This window comes from Lacerta agilis, chromosome 15 (assembly GCF_009819535.1).
Source record: "Lacerta agilis isolate rLacAgi1 chromosome 15, rLacAgi1.pri, whole genome shotgun sequence".
NCBI lineage: Eukaryota > Metazoa > Chordata > Lepidosauria > Squamata > Lacertidae > Lacerta > Lacerta agilis.
This window is the reverse complement of record NC_046326.1, coordinates 10565174-10586821: the sequence shown is the minus strand read 5'-3', so window position 1 is coordinate 10586821 and position 21648 is coordinate 10565174. Positions and strand designations below refer to the sequence as shown.

The window sequence follows — 21648 nt, the reverse complement described above, 5'->3', positions numbered from 1 at the left end:
AGAGTTTTGTTCAATTCGCCTATGAAAAAAATAGTTATAAAGAAAATTATATACTTTGGTTTAAGATGACACACTGAGGTGCCTCAATATTCCTCTTCATTTAAGATGCATTTTATCACGCTCATGGGAGGGGAAACCTATTCTAAGACGGTGCTTGTCTTTTTTTCAGTTTCTAACAGTGCTTGCGTTGTGGAAATAAATAAATTACATTTGCTAGGCAATTAATCAGGCAGGAGGCTTGTTAATCCATAAGAATATTTCAACTGTTTCACGCAGCCAATGAATGGATACGTTTTGGCAACCCTGGTTGCTACGTTTATCTTTTGAATGTGATGGTGAATGCTTTCTGTCGCTGGACTGACCCTCTGCTCTCTTGGGTTTCTTCATCCCTAGATGGTGAAAGCCATTCAGGTCCTGAGAATTCACCTCCTGGAGCTGGAGAAAGTGAATGAATTGTGCAAGGACTTTTGTAACCGTTACATCACCTGCCTCAAAACTAAGATGCACAGCGACAACCTACTCAGGAATGACCTTGGGGGGCCTTACTCCCCAAACCACTCCTCCATAAACCTACACACACAGGTAATAGTTGAAAAAAATGTTCAATGTAACATGCCTCCTTGAAGAATTTCAGAGTTTCTTCAAGCTGTTTCGTATTTTCTAATGTAGAAAAGTTAGCATTTGTTTCATTTTTTATTTTCTTTCGTGGACTGGCAAAAGATCTTAGAGAAACGTGGATATCTCCAGGCATCAAAGAGATGAAGCTATTGTATTTCAAACTCTGCACCAGGGTGAGCCAAATCCTACTCAAAGGAAAACTGATTTATGCAACCTGTATAGATAGCATCCACTGGCCTGAGCAGCATTATCGGGTAACTACGACTGAGGATTGATTCTGTTTCTGATAGTCAATGGAAGGGGCACTGAAGCACTTTCCCCTGATCACAGGAAATCCTATTGAGTCGCGAGCCTTATCCCACAGCTTCTGAGACTTCACCCAGCCTCCTTCCGGCAGAACTTCCCAAACCAAAGTTACTTTAAAAGAGGAGAAAAGCAGAGAATCTCAGAATTAACTATAATTGAGGTTGGCAGGCGTTAGATTAAGATCTGCTGGTAGAATGGGTATTTCAGTAAGAGGACTGCAAAGTAGCTACAGTTGTGGTGCCCCAAACAAATTCCTGGACTCAGAATTTTCTAAGTGTATGGCTCTGTTTGGTGGGTTGGGGGATTGTAGCAGAAAAAAGGGGGGAGGATTAGAACCCACGTTTGTCCACCTCTGTCCCATGGGGCTTGTGAACCCAGGATATGGATTAAAAAATTGGACGGGGTGATCTCCTACGATGTGCCATTTCTGGTTGTATTCAGCTTCCCCTATCCTCTCTCTGTGCACCCACTAAATATGTTCATGGGGTTCCGCTAATTCCGCTAATTTGGGGATAGCATGGGACATCCATGGAGGAGGGGGGGATTCCCTTGAACTAATGCTCATCCTTGACAAACATTAGTGCAATACGACCCTTCATTTCAGCACTGTCATGTTTCGGTACGATTTTTCACAGTGTCAACATTATATGAGCCATTCCCTATTCTGCTTTGGCTGCTGTGGTTCTTAAAAGGTTTGCCTGTGCATAGATAGCCCTGTTCGGAAGGAACGCTCGCTCACATGTTGAATTAGCATGCAATCAGAGAACAAAGCTTCACCACCAACAGTATGCAGACCAGCTTGCAGATGTGTGCAGAGAGAAAATCTGGGCACATACGGCATTGGTTTATTTAGGGATTCACTTGAACATGTGAACACTCAAAGTCTGGGCAGAGGTAGGGGGCTGCACACAAGCCCTGGCTGCTACATCCTGGAGCAGGTTACACCTCCCCTCAATCTTGAGTTTCCCCCTGTTGAGCAGGAAGCATCTGCAGGAAGCGTCTACTCATATTTGCTGAAATGCGAGCAATCGCATGGAAGGTTCCACCCGTGTTCAAGAGAACACAAGTTGGAAGCTATCTTGCAGATCTGTCCTCCTGAATGTCGAGATAGCCAGAGACTGAGCATGCAGAGTGGCATGCATAGGGATGTTGGGAGAAGTGTTTGTGTGTGCACCCCTGCCATCCTGCCCACAGATACAGATTCAGGGAAATGCACTGGTGTCAGGGGGAGAAAGCTGGTGTGCATGGGATTGCGGCTAAGTTAATCAACAGAGCCTGGCTCCTCACTCATATGTTGTTTTGACATGTGAGCAGTGCTTCCCCCCCCCCTAAAAGAAATGTTTAGGGGTACTCTCATTTTCCTACTCATATTGAAATACTGCCCCTCAATGAGGCCAAACTTAGATTCACAAAATGTTTAGGGGTATGCGTACCCCCAGAAAAAAGCACTGCGTGTGAGCACTTCTAAACAGGACTTCCCTGTACTAGCTGTTGTTGCTGGCATTTGCCCGTCTCAAGAGGCAATGGAGTGCGCCTCTGAAGGTGAAGTCAAATCACCGCAGAATCACAGCACCTGCTGGGGCTGTAGAGATTGGTCATTCATAACTGTTGCTTCCTGCATTTTTATTTTATTTTATTTTATTTTATTTTATTTTATTTTATTTTATTTTATTTTATTTTATTTTATTTTATTTTATTTTATTTTATTTTATTTTATTTTATTTTATTTTATTTTATTTTATTTTGCTGCGTTAGCAGCACCAATGTGACCTTTCTGGGGCACAAGTCTGGGCAGTGTGTCTGGGGTTCCTGGGCTGCCCAGACAACAAGACCCCCCAAAGGAAAGCAGAGCAATATGCTTGGCATCAGCTTGGCTGCAGAGACACCATCCAACTGCCTTAGGGACTCCAGTCTGGATTTGTGTAGGGTTTGCTCCTTAGGTTTTTCTTCTCCTGAAGATGTCCTGCAAGGCAGTAGGTATGGATTTTTCCAAGGGGTTTACTCCCAAACTCTTTCTCGGGAATCAGTATAGCCCCAAGGCAGAGGAGGTTTAGAATCAGAGTTTCCTTCTCCTAAATAGTCTACCTTCCCAGGTTGATGAGCCCCATCTGCCCATAGCAATCTGTACTGCAGTGCTTTTAGCGGAATTTTAGTTGAACATGGGAATCTAATTCCTATCAGGTCAGATTATACCTGAAGTCTTTCCCACCACCTGCTATCTGATGCTTTCAAAGAACAACAGCTGAAGATTGAACCCGGGGCCCTTCTGCATCTGAAGCACTTGCTCTGATGGTCCCTCCACAAATATTGGCTATAATCCTGATATTCTTGGTATCACCTGAATGTTCTCATTATGAAAGCTCGAACTCACCTCTCTGCTCCTGAGTACCGTTTACTCCGATGCTTTTATAAGTCAACCCATGAATGCTGCCTTATTTCTGACTTGCTTACAAGTATGGTTAATGAGGCATGTAATGGGGGAAACAGCCCTTTTTAATTCAAATCATAGCTCCCAGAAATGCAGTAGCTTAATTTGAACGATCTGGTGGATATGCAGATACCTGTCCTTGTATTCAGTCCTAAAGAGGAGCACTATTGAATGTCTATCATTATTTTTGCATTATAATTTTGGGGCTGTTCCTTCTATACCAGGCGTAGTATTCCCTCAACCCGGCAAAGAGGACCACATTCTCTTGGGGTAATTTGTCATGAGCTACATGCCAGGAAGTCTTTCTTCCTCCTACTTCACATTGACGCAATGCCATTATTGCAATTTAGAAGTCATGTGGCTGAGGAAACAGACACTACGAAGTCTGTGCTAAAAGGTGCGCAAACAAAGCTACTCCCAAATACATAATGTGGTTGGTGGCACATTTGCACCTTGTGTGTGCATTTTAATGCAAGATTGCCGAAGTGTGTGTGTGTGGCATGTAGGGGAGCATGTCGAGGCAACATTTCGGAAATTCAAAAACCCAGGCTGAAAACCTGTGCACCCTGACATGCGAGTAAGCCCATATGTGCACAGCGGGTCTTACTTCTGAGTAAACATGCATAGGATCAAGCTGTAAAGTTGCCGTCCTTTTTTTTTATTTTGTTCTTATATTTGCTCCTACAGTGGATGTACTCCTAGACTATTATGTGCAAGATCACAGAATAAAGCTGCTCTCTCCCCCACACTTGGCAAAAACAAAAGCTGCTTTAAAAAATCTTTTTAAAGAAAAGTCTTGCTGCAGTAAAAAAAAAAAAAATGGCGCTTCATTTTCCTGAGATTTTTTTTTTTTTAATCTAAACGTACCTGTGCATTCCAAAGCAGAAAATTTGCTTTTCAGCGTTTCATTTCTCAGCCCTGGAGATACGAATAAATCTCTTGTTACGTTTTACTGGCAAGAAAAGAATTGCTTCAGGAGCAGAAAAAAACACACAACAAACTTTCCTTTCTACCCTTTACGTTCCTCTTGGAAAAAACCAAAACAGCACAGTGAGAGAACAGCTTGGAGAGATGAATATACTTTTAAGGCACATGCAGTAGCAATTCATGAATATCCCGTTGTTTTTCCTTCTTGCTTAAATCCAGCAATCTATCTATTGAGTGCCGTTTGTAAATGTAGCTATCCCAAAATACAGTATCTCTAATTTCTCTCCAAGAGAAAACTCTGCAGACTGAAGCACTTATGTAGTCCAATCCCAATGCCAGACACATAAGGTGTGTCAACCCCTCGCTCCAGCACTGGGATCTACTCACACTTGCTGTATAGCACTAGCAGGCATACCTAGCTCGTGATCTACATTGAATGTCTGCGGTAGATCACTGGTAGATCATTGGCTCCCCCCAAAGAAGCTGAATAACTGCGGCTCCCCTAAAAAAAGCTCAGCATTTTACCTCCTCAGCACACATTCTACTCATGTAAAAACACACTGAATCCCAGACCGTTCGTGGGCTGGATTTAGAAGGCGATTGGGCCGTATCCCCAGGCCTTAGTTTGCCTACCCATGCTCTAAGCCTTCTAGTTATATGGACCAAACTATCAAGGACTAGGAGTCGGAGGCCTCTTCAGGCAAAGAAGACTTCAATACAGAAGGGGAGGGGCACGCAAGTCCCACCTCAGAAGCATTACTTACCTGAGGAGCCTGTGCCCCTTCTGCCCCCCCCCAGCCCCAGCCCCAGCCCCAGCCCCAGCCCCAGCCCCAGCCCCAGCCCCAGCCCCAGCCCCAGCCCCAGCCCCAGCCAGAGGATGTGGCACTTCCATCCTCAGTCTTGGAAGGCTCCATGCAGGACTCAGTGCATCTAGAGATTTCCCCTGCTCAGTGTCAGTAAGAGACTAATGAAGAGGGATGGGCCCCTTTAATCAATGCAACACCTATAAGTTCAGGTGCATCTGGTAAAGAGGAGGCAGCTGTGCTGCTGCCATATAGGTCTGAGACTCAGTGTGTTCCCTGCAGCTTTGTGGTTTCAGAGTTCAGCCTGATCCATCCTACACCTAGCATTGCCTCAACCTGCCTGGTACCCAGCCTGAGTTCCGCCTCGCCTTAGCACAGAAGCGCGACACAAACACTCATTTGCCTTTGCCAGGTGATGATGTCTGTCCGTGGAGTATTATTTCAGAGATGCTCAATGCAGCTTAGGGCATCTAAGGTGATAATCTAAAATCCATCTTTCAGTGGAGCAGATCCACACACGGCATGAAGGCAATGGTGTCCCAATGCCAAAGTGTTTCTGGCAGGAGGAAAAAAGGAGAGGCGATGAGATTTTATAAAAGTTTATTTCCTATTTAGATATACTGAAATATCTAAATCACTTAATCATTGATCTAAAAACAAAAACAAGAACCCCTCCCCCCACAACCCCAGCCTGTCTGTGTTTTCAAATATTCTCTAGGAATGGACTTAATATTCCTTCACTGCTTTATTGTAGTTTCCCTTATGATCAAAATTAGCAAGAAACTTGCATAAAGGAGAACAATAATTGCTCAACGAGCATCTCGTTTGTAATTTATTAGTTTCTATTATTGCGAGTCGCCATGGCAACGCCTCGCATCCAGGGCGATGAGAGAGATGTTAGATATGAGCTGACAAGGCTCCAAGTCCCAGCAAATGGAGATGCACATTTTTATCAGTAATTTTCATGAAAATAATATGTGAGGAGTTAATGAGATGGAAAGCCGTCCTGTGGCTATTGTGAATTTTTTTTTAAGTGTTGATCTAATTAGAATGCATCGGTCAGGAAAAGTAATGAGGATTTAGCGCCTCACAAAGATGTGAGGATCATATCAGAAAATTAGCACAAGTCTTTGGAAATAATCGGGTCCTTGGAGAGGCACTGAACAGCCCCCCCCCCCCAATCCCCGCTCCCTTTTTCCTCAACCTGACATTTTCACAAGGAATTCTACCATAAAGGAATGGTTTAGCTCTCCTTCCTTTGCAAGGCTGCTAGGATGCACATTCCACTATCTGCTGGGGGAGAAGTTCACACGTTTCTGTTAAAATTAGTTTTAAAAGCATCGACTTACGCAAAGGTGACGTGTTGTTGGAGTTTGAGAGGGGGCATCATCCTCCATCTAATCAAGGAACAAACAGTGGAGCATCTTCTCTGCATGGCGTTTGATGGAGGCAGGCAAAACAGGAATGTAAACTTAGCAACCCAAGCTGAGGTTGGGGTGGCCTTGTGTCCTACTTTGCAGAGGAACAGTTCTCTGTTTGACAGGCTGTCTGTGTGGAGCCAGTGTGGTGTGGTGGTGAAGAGCGGTAGACTTGTAATCTAGTGAACCGGGTTCGCGTCCCCGCTCCTCCACATGCAGCTGCTGGGTGACCTTGGGCTAGTCACCCTTCTTGGAAGTCTCTCAGCCCCACTCACCTCACAGAGTGTTTGTCGTGGGGGAGGAAGGGAAAGGAGAATGTTAGCCGCTTTGAGACTCCTTCGGGTAGTGAAAAGCGGGATATCAAATCCAAACTCCTCCTCCTCCTCCTCCTCTTCTTCTTCTTCTTCTTCCCTTGTTCTCTTATAATGGAAATGGTGCCCCCCTGAGAGGTGCTGGAACTGAGTCTTGGCTGAAAAAAAATGCCCTGGATATAAACAAATAAATAATCTTCCTAGGGATGGGGACCCTCAAACCCAGGTGGCCAGTGTACCCCATCAGACCACTCTATCTGGACCTTGGGGCTCTCCCCAGGACACACCCCTTCTTAAACCACACGCTTCACCAGCTTTGCTTTGCACCCTCTTTGAGTGTTTTTGCCTGGCTGGAATTTGTCCTTGAACTCTGATCATGCTTCTTTCTTGCCTGGATAGAGAGGGAGTGTGAGAGAGTAAAGAAAATAGCTTTCTTCTTCTTCTTCTTCTTCTTCTTCTTCTTCTTCTTCTTCTTCTTCCCCAATACTGCTTTAGAGATAAAGCAGTCTAAGAAGGGAGAGCAGGCGGGGACTGTTAGTAGTGAGCTCCTCATCAGGAGACTGAGCTGCCACACACTTCTGAGTTTAATCCAAATTATGGCTCTTGTCATTATTTCCATGCGAATATTTTTTATTTATTTATTTTGGCTCAATACCAGATCCAGGACCTCCACTCTCGGTCCAAGGGAAAGGGGCTTGCTAATAGTAATTGGTGAGCTCCTATGAACTCTGTGCATCAGGTATGGTTAAGAGAAGCACCTTCTCCAATTCGCTCTTAAGATTGTTACAAACTACACTTTTGATGCCCACCAATTTTATTTTCATGATATGTTTCTCCCTGTCCCATTCTTTCTTCCTGGATTTTTCTTCTTCTTAAAGTTCAGTCTGAGGAAAAGTTTCTGGTGAAATCAAAAGCCGGCTCATTTTATGACATTTCACTGGGCCCTAATAAAGATTGGGGCCCATTACAGCTGATTTGGAACAGAATGTAAAATTGCTTTTGCCAACATTTCTTTTGGGAAGGACAGAAACTAGTAAAATTGTAATAGTCTGTAAAATACTAATGCCCCAGTGAGTTGACTTCACTTGGGTTTCCTAGGTATTGACAGAAATTCTCCTTTGACTGTAGCCTCCCCTCCTTATTTCATCAATAATTGCCAGTTGGGTGCTAACCTGCGGCCTTCCAGATTTCCTGGACTACATCTCCCATCATCCGTTGACCACTGGCCATGCTGGCTGTGGAGTTGTTGAGAGATGGAATCCAGAAACTTTTGGAGGGCCACTGGTTCCCCATCTCTGCTTTATAAAGTCAGCTGGAAAATACTGGGAGGAAGAAGGAAGGAAGGAAGGAAGGAAGGAAGGAAGGAAGGAAGGAAGGAAGGAAGGAAGGAATACCTGGGCAGTCCATGCAAATTCAAGCCAGAGAGACTACAGGAAGTTTGCACAAGGATGCTGGTGGATTTAACAGTATCACTGACTGTTATTTATTGCTAGCCCAGTGAAGGCAATAAACCCCACTGCTTTTAGTGAGGATGGATTGCAACCCAGAATACTTACTGAGTTTAAAAGCCAGTTTAGTTTAGTCCAGCAACTGCTGTGTTTGAAATTCAGCTCTCAGATGAAGGGGAGAAGGAGGAGATATGAAGACCCTGGTGGAGTTGTTGGCACCAGTTATAAACATATTTATTTATTTATTCACTCTCTCAGGCTTTCAGCTAAATGGTTATTGTTGGAGATGAGCCCCGCCCTTGCTGAACGTTCTGCTGTTGTTCTTTTAAGGTTATATTCATTTTATATATAATGAGGTTTTATTATGTTTTGTGAGTTGTGTTATGCTCCACTCTTGGATTGGATTTAATGAAGAGTGGGCTAGGAGAGCCTCAAATAAATAAAATGAAAGAGTTAATCTAGCCTAATAGAACATTAAAAGTTCATAAGGACCAGCTAGATATCTGTGATCAATGCATAGAATTTAGGATAGTGTCAAGGTGATTTTTTGTTTTCCCCTGTGTATAATGGGAGGAATTCTAGCTTCTTAGCACAGCTAAAGATTCTTGACTTAGATGGAAATGATTGAGCTGGAGCAGCAGGATCGTTCTATAAATATCTTGGATTTATATCTTGAGCCACCTTGTGATGTTTTCATCCATTCTGTAATATTTGACGCTACTGTCCCTACAGAAATGTAGGAGGTGTTTCCCCCCCTGCTTAACAACATCAGCTTTCATCATCATATAAATAGGCATTTTGTCTGTATGTCTAAAGCACAGGGCTGGATTAGCCATGATTCCAAGTGCGCTGCACTCTAGTCCTGTCTAATGCAGCAAGGAAGCAGCCTGCATAGTCTCAACTATACAAGGGGCTTAATTGGAGACCTGGGTGAGGAGTAGGATATACACACTGATGCTTTCATCATTACACTCAGTGGCGGAGGAAGCCTCTCCGCCACCCGTGGCAGCAGAGTGGAGGCACCCCCTGGGGTGGGGCGTCACGACGCATGCGCTGTGACATCATGACGCACGTCAGCTGCACTACGCATGCCCGGAATTTCTGCTGCTCCCGCGGTGAGCTCGCGAGCAAGCGGCGGCTTGTGGGGCTGCCCCGGCTGTGCTGCTTTATGGATGGCCGGGACAGCCCCACGAGCCGCCACTCACTTGCCAGCTCGTGGGGCTGCCCCATCCATAAAGCAGCACGGCCGGGGCAGCCCCACAAGCCGCCGCTTACTCGCCGGCTCGCCACAGGAACAGCAGCGCCGACTCGGATACACTACGCATGCCTGGAATTGGGTGGCGGGGGAGTGGTGGGAGGGGCCGGGGAGTGTCACCCCCCTCCCCTGGAACCCGGGGCAGCCCGCCCACTATGCCCCACCCTTCCTACGCCACTGATTACACTACAGCAGTTGTCTTCTTTTAGAAGGATTTATTTCTTATTGCCAGACTATTCATTGATGGATGGGTGGATGGACAGAATTATTATTATTATTATTATTATTATTATTATTATTAATTCCCCAGCCACTCCGGGTGGCTCCCAACAGAATATTAAAAACACGACAAAACATCAAACATTAAAAACTTCATTAAACAGGGTTGCCTTCAGATGTCTTCTAAAAGTCAGATAGTTGTTTATTTCCTTGACAACTGATAGGAGGGTGTTCCACAGGGCAGGCACCAGTACCGAGAAGGCCCTCTGCCTGGTTCCCTGTAACCTCACTTCTCGCAGGGAGGGAACCACCAGAAGGCCCTCGGCGCTAGACCTCAGTGTCCGGGCTGAATGATGGGGGTGGAGATGCTCCTTCAGGTATACTGGGCCGAGGCTGTTTAGGGCTTGAAAGGTCAGCACCAACACTTTGAATTGTGCTTGGAAACATACTGGGAGCCAATGTAGGTCTTTTGGGACATATTTCACAGGAAACCCAAGGTCCACTTCACAAATCTCAGCTCCTGTACACTGAATGAATTACATCACCCAATGTGATATATATGAATTTGCCCATTTTGCACAGACGTCTTCTGTTTGGATCATTCCAAACTCTGGGCCATTTTGCACATCCTGCAGAGGCTAACCCCTATTCATTTCATTAAGACAAAGCGATTGCAGGCTTTAGATTGAAGCTAAGTGTTCTTTGTGGGCTCATAGGACAAGCTGCTGGGAGGACGGACGAGTGGGGCCTTCTCCCATTCTCCATGCCCCAGCATTTTCTGTTTCCTTTCTAGGTCCTAAATCTCGGGATATGCCATTTTGCCATCCAAAACACTCATCCTTCAGTGTGGAGAGGGAGAAAAGTGGCATTGTGTGTGTGTGCCATCCCTGCTCCTGATCAGATTCATTTGAAGGTCTGCTTACACATGCGGAAGGACCATAGTTCAGTGGTAGAGCTAGGTATAGTTTGGATTTGGATTTGGATTTGATATCCCGCTTTTCACTACCCGGAGTCTCAAAGCGGTTAACATTCTCCTTTCCCTTCCTCCCCCACAACAAACACTCTGTGAGGTGAGTGGGGCTGAGAGACTTCAGAGAAGTGTGACTAGCCCAAGGTCACCCAGCAGCTGCATGTGGAGGAGCGGAGACACGAACCTGGTTCCCCAGATTATGAGTCTACCGCTCTTAATCACTGCACCACACTGGCACCTTTATAGTTCTGCTTTCAATCCCTAGCATCTCCAGGTAAGGGATCTCCCTAGCATCTCCCTGGCATCTCCAGGTAATGTTCCCTGCCTGAAACCCCGGAGAGCTACTGCCAGCATGATTAGATAATTCTGAGCCAGATGGGCCAAGGGTCTGACTCAGTGTTATGATGTATGGCGTACTCTGTACATCAGTTGTACGCTCCTGCCAGCTCTATTCCAACCTTCAGCTTAGTGGCTGGAAGTTGATAGGGAGGAGATCAGTAGTGCCATTAAAGAAGAACAATGGAGCAGAAGTCCAGGGCCCCTGCACAGCAGGATCATCCACCACAGCAGGACTGGCTTAATAAATTTTAAAGCAAGGCTGCAGTCTTCCCACTTACATAGGGGTTACATCATGCTTCCTCAACCTTGGCCCTCCAGAGAGGAGAGCCAGTGTGGTGTAGTGGTTAAGAGCGGTAGACTCGTAATCTGGTGAACCGGGTTCGCGTCTCCGCTCCTCCACATGCAGCTGCTGGGTGACCTTGGGCTAGTCGCACTTCTTTGAAGTCTCTCAGCCCCACACACCTCACAGAGTGTTTGCTGTGGGGGAGGAAGGGAAAGGAGAATGTTAGCCGCTTTGAGACTCCTTCGGGTAGTGATAAAGCGGGATATCAAATCCAAACTCTTCTTCTTCTTCCAGATGTTTTTGGCCTACAACTCCCATGATCCCTAGCTAGCAGGACCAGTGGTCAGGGATGATGGGAATTGTAGTCTCAAAACATCTGGAGGGCCGAGGTTGAGGAAGCCTGGGTTACATTCTGGGCCCCCATGCACGTAAGTGAAATTGCACCCTCTAAACTCCCTTTAAATGCCCTCTCTGCCCCTCTCTCTTCAATCCATACCAAAAACACTTTATCAGAAAATATCCACAACTAGAATTGAAGCTCTGGGGTCGGCTGGAGACTGGGGGATGCCCAGGGAAGCAGCCGCTGCTGCTGAGCTACACTGCAAATCTGCTGTCAGGCGGAGAGACTGAGCAGCGTAAACAAAGCCCTGCTGCACCTCAGGTCTCCACCGATTTCCTCTTCGGGCTCCGGGGACTCAAGGACTCTCCAGCAACCTCACACCATTTTTGGGTTTGAGTTTTAATATTATTTCCCAGCGTCGCACGTATATGCAGTCTAGCAAAAGCCAATCACGTATAAGGGGGGTGGGAATGCCTGTATACACTTAGCAGTGTGAGTAAATCCCATTGAGATCAATGCGGCTTACATCTGAGTAGTCATAAGTATGGATTGCTCTGTAACTTTTCTAATAATGAGAGCTTTGGAACACCTGGCAATATATAGCTTCTCAGCTTCCTGGCTAGATTTTACTCTGCTTCTGTCATTTAAAATCCCAGTGCTGAAGAGGTCACTGGGCATTTGATCATTAAAGTTAGGAAATGTTAATTACTCCCTCTCAAAACCACATGACCTTTCAGAGGTACTCCCAGTGATGGGTGCTGAGCAAATGCTTGGAATAATGAGAAACCGTGCCAGTCCCAAGAGACCAGCAGCTCAGCAATTTGAGCTACACAGTCGTCTCACAATCACACTCTCTTTATTGTGCAAAGCACACATTTGCACTCCAGATAAATAAAGAAATATAATATGCCTGCCGAATAAATAGATGACAAAATAAGAACTCACCCGCAATAAATTACATTACAATTTATTTATTTAGATGCTGCAGTGTCACGCTTCTAGTGCCCATGTGCTACCCGGGGTGGCTTCTAACAATTTAACATCGCGATCTCATATAACTGAAATCAGAATCAATTGAAATTCCAACAATAAATACAGTCATACACCTGGTTGCGTTCGCTGCGGGTGTGCGTGCCAAACCCGGAAGTACCAGAACGGGTTACTTCCAAGTTCAGTGCTTCACGCATGTGCAGGTGCGCCGAATTGCGCCACGCACATGCGCAGATTCGACGCTTCAGGTTGCGCTCTTTTCATGTTGTGAACGGGCCTCCGGAACGGATCCCATTCGCAACCAGAGGTACCACTGTATACATTTGAAAATATAGCAAAAGCAGTGACCCACACAAAACGGCTATCTAATAAATAATATCCCTTAGCCTTAGTCTTATGTATATTCCTGACATGTATATTCCTGACTCTGTCATCATGCCCTGCTATTGCTTTTTGTTTTATTTGTATTTTCCAGCACGATTTTACTTCCAGTTGTTTTAACTGTATCTGTTGTATTCTTTGTATAATCGTGCCAGGCCACTGCCCGGTCTTTTACTACTGTATATACCTGAGTATAAGCCTAGTTTTTCAGCACATTTTTTTTTTGCTGAAAAAGCTGCCCTCGGCGATGGGGGCGGCGAGAAAGAAGCCCTTTCTCTTCGCTCGTGCCGCCACCCGCTCTCCCCAGTCAACCATTCCTGAAGAAGCGTACAAGAACAGCGGTTCTTTACTCTCACCAGGCAGCTTGTTCCATTCCTGAACTGCTCGCATAAATGCAAACTTGGCAAAGGAGGAAAAGGAAGAAGCAGCCCAAAGGGCTGCTTTTGGGCTGCTCGTTCCTCCTCCTCCTCCACAGCGGCAAAGGTGAACCGGCTTATACTCGAGTCAATAAGCTTTCCCAGGTTTTTGTGGGAAAATTAGGTGCCTCGGTTTATATTTGGGTCGGCTTATATTATATGGCTAATGCAATAAATAAATTGATTGATAAATAATATCAAATATTAAAACCGGTTCAACAAACATACTTGTGGGGGGGGGGATATGTGTGTCAGCAACTCTTTCTGAGGAGAGACATCCTGGCACTGAACTAAGAACTCTTTTCTTTGTTTACAAGTGGTTTGGAAAATCCCAGGCAAAGGACTATACAATGCAAAACAACAAATGCTTGTCTGTAAATCTGAGACTGTCCCTGGAAAATAGGGACACTTAGAGGTTCTGTGGTAATGGTCAGGAAGGCCTTTCTGTGGGTCCTTGGGAGGAATTGCTTGGGTTGTTTTTGTTTTTGTTACGTTTTGTACAAATTTCAGATTGGGAAATGTTTGCTGGATGGGAGTCAATGGAGGTCTGATCAGGCACGTTTATTTGACTTTTAATTTATTACAATTATTTATATCATGACTTTTCGTGATACAAATCCTTCTAAGGTGGTTTACAAGTAGCACTAAATTACAAATCTTAAAAATACAATAAACAATATTAACATGTTAAAAGTCATCAGGATCCTTCCCACAGAGCAGCTGATCACCCTGAGGGCAGGGAAAGTCCATCTTGGATATAAGCTGAGTATGGCTAACATTCAGTGATTAAAAACTAACATGTTAATATTACATACTGTGCAAACATCTAAAAAGTTTGTCCAGTACGCAAAAGTAATTGAACTGAAATATTTGTTTAGGAGAGAACTGCGATAAAGTTCAAATCTCTTAATGCAGTTTAAATGTTATATTTCAAGAAACCCAAAGCTTCATTTGGAAATTATTTTGACTGGGATACTTGTAAATATCTTGAGAAAACTCAGCTCAATAGCATGCACTTCTCATATATCATTATTTGGATTTTAAGAAAAAAATGAAAACACTAGAAACTAAATGTCCACAGTTATTGAGCATCCATCCTGATTTGTAATATTGTGAAAACGGGTTAAGCTGTGAATGTAGCCATGCTCAAGCATTCCATTCACACAGTGGCCAACCAGATACGTATGCGAAGTCCACGAGCAGGACAGGACCATAGCAGGGCTCTCCCACTCCAGTTGTCCAGCAGCTGGTATTCAGGGGCAGTCTGCCTCTGATACTGGAAATAGCATAATATCCATCACGATCATCCATGGACCTCCTTTCAGAGTTGTCTGAGTGGATGACTATCACTGCAGTCCTGTGTTTGTGAATTCCATGGTTTAATCCCATGTTGTGGGAAGAACAACTTCCTTTTGTCTGTCCTGAATCTCCCATAATTTAGCTTCACTGGAGGACCCCTAGTTCTACTATTAGGAGAGATGGAGAAAAACTGATGAGCCCAATTGGGGGGGGGGGCTTCGTTGTCTACCTTAGCTAAAAGCTGGAATGAAAATATTGTGATAAATAAACTGGATTGCGTACACAACCTAAAGCAGGTCGCTCCAGTGGCACAATCATGTTCACTGTGTATTTCTTTCTTTCCTTTTCTTAAGAAATTGTTATTTGTTAGAAGAGAGAGATGGAGTCTGCAACTCAGACAAAGAAAGAGAAGCATAGGAGAGTGATAGGCAGAAAGGGCATGTGAAGTGAAGAAAATTAAAAGTGAATCCCATGTTCCCTGTTTAGGGAAGTTTTTAATGTTTGATGTATTTTTAATATTTTGTTGGAAGCCACCCAGGGTGTCTGGGTAAACCCAGCCAGATGGGTGGGGTATAAATAATAAATTGTTACTATTACTGTTACTATTATTACTGAAAATATGGAAGTGTTCTGCTGTATAACGTAGCCTGTTTTGCAGCTGTTTTGCTCTTGACTTTTTACACCCAGGGAAGTGAAACAGCAAAGTAGGCTCGGTGCGCGTTGGAAAAAGAGAGACATTTTCTACTTCCTCTAATTTTCCACCTGCGCATCTAATCTGAAGGCGGGGGTTTGGGGGGTGAGCATGAAGGCAGTGTCAGCAGTGTCGGTGCAAAGGGGACAGGTTGCACGAAAATCAGCAAAGTGCAGGTTGTTCATAAATGCGATGCTCTTGGGTTTTCCTTTAAAGCCAAAGGGGCCGATTTCGGCTAAACTCGCCGACTAAAACTCACAACTGCGTAGGGGGCTCCTGCATCTCACAGGAGTTGGGTAGGAACACTGGAAAACTCCGGTCAGGGATTTTTCCACAGCAACTTGGCATTAAGTATGCGTTTTCTAAAAAAGAGAGAGAGAGAGAGAGAACGGGAGAGAGCAAGTGAGAGTGTGAAATTCGTCATGGTTCAGAATTAATCCCAGCAGCTTGAAATAGAAGAGTCATCATCTGCGCTCATGGTGAGGTTGCTCCCCACTGGAAAATGATACAGCAGGCTAAAAATTCCACTCCGCTGCCAGCTTTGTTGAAGGCAGCTTGCTAATGTTTTTCTCAAGTTGTTAATTACTCAGATTCGTGTTACAGAGAGAGAGAGAGAGAGGAATAAGTCGTCTCTGGGAGAGAGAGAAAAGATGAATATTAAACCCCATGCTCAATTCTGGCTCCAGGGTGCTGGGGCTCCTGTCTCCCCACTGCGACGCTAGAATTGGGCTGCCTCTACTCTGTCACATGCAAGTTATTAGGTCCCAAAGGATCTAATATTACAGCACTGGAATGAAGCATTTAAGCATAGTCTGCATTACTGATCGGGGCCAGGAATTTCGGGTGCTGCCTCCACCTCGCTCTCTGTTTCTCTTACCTTTGACTAGAAGCAGGGGCAGGAGGAGAGATTTTATTTGGTTTTCATTTAAAGGTGAACCTACCTAATTTGCAATTTGCAGAACAATGGACAAACTGAAACACAGTAGTCATCCTTTGAAGTTGGCACGTCATCACAGTTTGGATTGCACAGTTCTTCTCCAGCCAAGTAACGTGCTGAAAAATGCATATACTAGGGGAAAGTGTGCCTAGAAATGCATATATGGGTGAAAATAGCTTACCAAGTTGTGTTACATTTGGGAAAACTGCTTTACTATATTGTGCAGAATTACGTACATGCGGGTATATGTTAGGAGAAATTTGGACTAAAAGGCTGGTGAGGACTTTAAAAAAAAGAAATGCAGTCTGATGTTGAAATGTGGAGAACTGGACTTCAGACTGGAAAAGTGAGAACCTGAGAAACCCAAATGGACAGATTGGCCCATCCCTACCTTTGACACGATATCTGGTGTGATTTGCATTGTCCTGATTGCTCTGTTCCTTGGTACTTTGAGAGATGCAATCTAGATGACGGTAGAGAGAAAGGAGATCTTTGCTGCTGCTTCTGGGGAAGAGATACATACGCAGAGAACTAGCCTGGTTGGGAACGGCTGCAGTTCTCCCTGGCTAACAACAGCCTCCCATTTGCCAGGCATGAGAAAATCATGGCTCTCTTTCTCGCCATCGTTCCCCTCCCTTATTCCCCGACCTCATTGTGCCTCACACTAGGATGCTACAAGGAATGGAGGAGTCAGCTTATCAGCCCCAGCTGGAGCAGAAACTTCATGCCAAGGAACTGAGAAAGCAGAAGGGGGCCCTAATAATTCCACACTGGGGAAGCTACACAGGCATTTAAAACAAAACCAAAAAAAAAAAGGACACCGTTTTTTCATCTGTTGGGAATCATATTAACTGAGGAGACTCATGCAAACAGCTTGAACATGGAGGTCTGATAGACTCGTGGTTCTGTTTTCTTTGGCTGTCCATCAATTACATTCTAATAGAGAGCTAGCTACCTGTGACTACACAAGAGTTGTTGACAGTCTCTCACAGCATCAGTTTGCCTGCTCCAGAAGCTGCAAGAACTTCCAAAACAGGGATGGGGAACTTGAGGCCCTCCAGATGTTGTTGGGCTCGCTTCAGTCCCAGACAGCATGGCCAGTGGTCAGGAATGAAGGGAGCTGTAGTCCAACAATATCTGGGAAGCGATAGGTTCCCTATCCCTGTTAAGGGAAAGAATTATTTCAGGTGTTGCTTCTCTCACCTCTCCCAGCTCTGGCAGAATTTTCTCAGCTATCCATCCATTCAATGTACCAGTATATTGAATGAGCCTAGGTATCCTGGTCCGATAATGTTGGCTCTTCCATTGGGGTGGGAAAGAATCTCAGGTTCAGAAGGTGTTGCAGCCAAGTTTAAAAATTTGGAATTTTGAAGTGATAGTAAGCTGTGCCTAAAATAAATTTAGCTTTCTAGTTCTTTGTGCAAACGTGATCTAAAGAGAGGTGAGCCTGACATCTTTAGGTTAGATCCTCTTCTGTATTCCCCAAAGGGCAGATGCTAGCTTGAAATGCTATTGATAAGAGCTGGCAAAACTTGAACAGAAAGGGGTAACAACCTAAAAGAAAAGAACTCTGCTATCCAAGGAAAATCAGGGTTGACTTGACCATTTGTTATGCTACCTTGGACTGATGGGAGTTGGATGTCAGCAAAATCTGGAGTCCCCACCCCTGAATTAAAGGAAATGAATCTCTGGATATAACACAAAGGTAATTCATCACTTAAATGTACCTACTCAAATAACTGAAAGAAAGGAATTGTACTAATCGCTAAGTCCTACTCATTATTGAAAAAGCAAAATATGGGTGTAATATATGCAATACACATCTGATTCTTCCTCACACAGGCACACACTTGGGTTAATCCTTCTCTATAGGAAACACCGGGGCTTCACGAGAGCATTCAAGGCTGGGATTCCAGTCTTGTTATGTTTGATTTCCATTAAAATTTAAATAAGCATGTTTGTCTAGTGTGTTCATTCGCAGAATTTTAAATTCACTCTGTACGTGCGTTCACATTGGACTCTGAATTTGGGCGTCACTTTCACCCAAATAAGGGAAACAACTTACTTTCAGTGTTGTACAGATGTTACATCGCAGGTCTCGGTTTAGGATGGGCAAATGTAAAAACGCAGTTGTGGAAATGTCATTTTGCAGTTGTGAGTCTCTATGTTCGGCACTTGAATTCCATGAAAAAAGGAATCTGCAGTTTAAATTTCATAGGACTGTAGCTGCGCATTAGTTCATTCTGTAGTATCAATTTCTCATCCTCATTGGAGTCTTGATAGTATTTTGCACGCATACTTTTCTTACAGTTGCACTGCCTCATGGTAGGGGGTGGGGGTGTTATTGTTGTTGTTTAAAATCTACATACGGTGCTTCTTGTGCATCACATTTCAGGGAAGGGCAGGTAGCTCAGTGGTAGAGCATCTGCTTTTCATGTTCAATCTCTAGCATCACCAGATAGGGCCGGGAAATACTTCCTTTAAGAAACCCTGGATAGCTGTAGACAGTGTAGTCAATACTGGAGAAAGGTTCTACTTGGTATAATGTATGCTTATAGATTAATGTTTCGATGTTTCGTTCTTTTGGGGTGATTGGTGGGCTACTTAAAAATGAGGCTGAAGTTTAGATTTAGTTTTAAATTGTATTTTAATCTGCATTTTAATGAACTGTTTTATGTTTTTGTTGTGATTTTATTGGTGTTAGCCACCCTGAGCCCGGCTTCGCGGGGAAGGGCAGGGTATAAATAAAATTTTATTATTATTATTATTATTATTATTATTATTATTATTTCTATTATTATTTATGTTTATATTTATATATAGTATATTGTTGTGTTTGATCAGAAGAATGACAACAGTTTGGCATTCAATATCTAAAATAGCATAAGAAAATAGGTGATTGAATTTCAATACTGTACAGTGCGGAGCGAAAGGTCTGAAATTTTGCACGAATGCACATTGTTTGCAAGAACACAGCATATTGGTTCGTGTAAGCACGAGGCCTAAATAAATTTGTTGAGAAGATGTGCATTTTGGAAGGGCTGGGAGAAATTTCATGTCAAGTTTACAAGTGCAGAGCCACAATCTTCAGTCTGAAATCTACAATAAATAATATTTATAAAATGCCCCGGGGAGCCCAGAGCACTCCACATACATTATCTGACTGTAATTCTTACAACGATCCAGTAAGGTAGACAAATATTGTTCCCATGCTGCAAATAGACTGAGAGTGAGAGGCTTGTCTAAGGTCATCTAGTGACTTCCTGAATTTCCCAGTCCTGAACATTTTAGCAGCGAGCCTTTTAAGGGCATTAGATACATTGGTTCCATGCACTCACTCATCCTTCCCTCCCATAAGGACACTAGCCCTCCTCCACGAGACTGAAAGAATCCATTTCAGAACCAGAGACTGCACAAGCCTTCACAGCTGGATTCCAGCTTCCTGTGGTACGCAGGAGAAGGATGATTTGCCCCTGTCTGAAACAACCTTTCCTTTCCTCCCAGTCGCATGCTGTTATATCACCAAACGGAGATCAGTTTAGAAGAGGTGGTCCCTGTTTAGCTACTGCTTGCTGTCCCTTATAAACCCCTGCCTCGATTTTGCACAGTTTTTCATTTGTGGGGGAAGTCTTGCTAAACCATTGCCATTGTGAGTTGCTGAAGTTGTTGTCATTTGTCGGGGTTGGGGTTTTCCTTCCTCTGGACCTCTGGAAGTTTAAAATCCCCGAGTGGAAGGAAATAGATGCACCATTCCCCCCCCCCAGCGCACATGTCTGCATGTGACTGCTTGCCCACGAACATTAGGGCACTCTGTGGTACATGGCCTCCCAGCTCTCCCATGACAACTGGTGAAGTATATTTTTAACTGTTGAGAGGAACATGGGGCAAACACCTGACTGGCCTTTAGAGCGGTGCCAAGAAGAAAAGGAGGGGAAGGCAGCAGGGAAACTCCAGCTGCGCAGAAATACAAGTGCAACAGAGCACTTTGGGAATACACAGGGCTTTGTTTTACAGTTCCCCTGATGTAGACCTTGCTGTGATGCATCTACAGTACTGATTTTCTAACAGAGAGAGGGCCATGGTTCAGTGAGAGTGCACCTGCTTCGCATGCAGAATGCCCCAGGTTCGAACCCCAGCATCTGTTAAAAAGGTTCATGTAGCTCTCGATGAGAAAGGCCTCTTACATTCTGAGTGTTTTAGGCTGCATGCTCTGCATGTTGAACATCCCAGGCCCCATCCCTGGCAGTCTGGAAAACCCTGGGGTGATGCCACCAGTGTGAAAGTTGGAAGATTCAGGACACATAAAAAAAGACTTATACCGCAAAGTTAAAATATGACTTTAAAAGAGTATTGGATAAATTGATGGAGGCAGTAATGCTGGAAATCACAGGAAGGGAGGGTGCTCTTGAAGAAGAGTTTGGATTTGATATCCCGCTTTATCACTACCCAAAGGAGTCTCAAAGCGGCTAACAATCTCCTTTCCCTTCCTCCCCCACAACAAACACTCTGTGAGGTGAGTGAGGCTGAGAGACTTCAGAGAAGTGTGACTAGCCCAAGGTCACCCAGCAGCTGCATGTGGAGGAGCGGAGACGCGAACCCGGTTCCCCAGATTACGAGTCTACCGCTCTTACCCACTACACCACACTGGCTCTTGTGCTCAAATCCTGCTTGCTGGTTTCCCACAGGCATCCGGTTGGCCACTGTGGGAACAGGATGCTGGACTAGATGGGCCTGATCCAGCAGACTCTTCTCATGCTACGCCTCTTCCAATCTGGATGCCTCCAGATATTTTTGTCTACAGCTCCCCAGCCGTAATGGCCAATTTTTAGTGGCGACGGTAGCTGAAGTCCAAAAGACCTGGAGAGCACCAGCTTGTGGCTGACAGGTTTAGATGCTGAGTTAGATGGAACGATGGTTTGGCTTAGTATTAATCAACCTCTTGTGTTTATAAATTGCACCCTAGGGAACACGGGAGTTCCTTGGGAGCTTATATGGGGTTCCTAAATGAGGAAATCAGCAAGAGCAGAGAAGTGTACCGGGGGGGGGACAGCTTTCCCCCATTTTATACACCACTGCCAATCTTGAGTCCTTGTCTGCGGAAAAGGTGGGTTTTAACAGTGCTATTTTTCTGGGGAAAGAGGTGCTGGGACTCCCCATGAATGCCTCCCATGGGAGCCAGTGTGGTGTAGTGGTTAAGAGTGGTAGACTTGTAATCTGAGGAACCGGGTTCGTGTCTCCACTCCTCCACATGCAGCTGCTGGGTGACCTT

The 21648-nt window shown here is 44.6% G+C and overlaps 1 protein-coding gene across 3 annotated transcripts in view; it reads left to right on the top strand.

Moving 5' to 3' along the window:
• Positions 1-21648, top strand: part of PKNOX2 (PBX/knotted 1 homeobox 2) — a 283944-nt gene that overhangs the window by 220375 nt on the left and 41921 nt on the right. For all 3 annotated transcript variants that reach the window (XM_033172676.1, XM_033172677.1, XM_033172678.1), the window contains one exon: positions 394-582. In XM_033172676.1, the coding sequence (XP_033028567.1) occupies positions 394-582 (189 nt within the window). The remainder of the gene's footprint in view (positions 1-393; positions 583-21648) is intronic.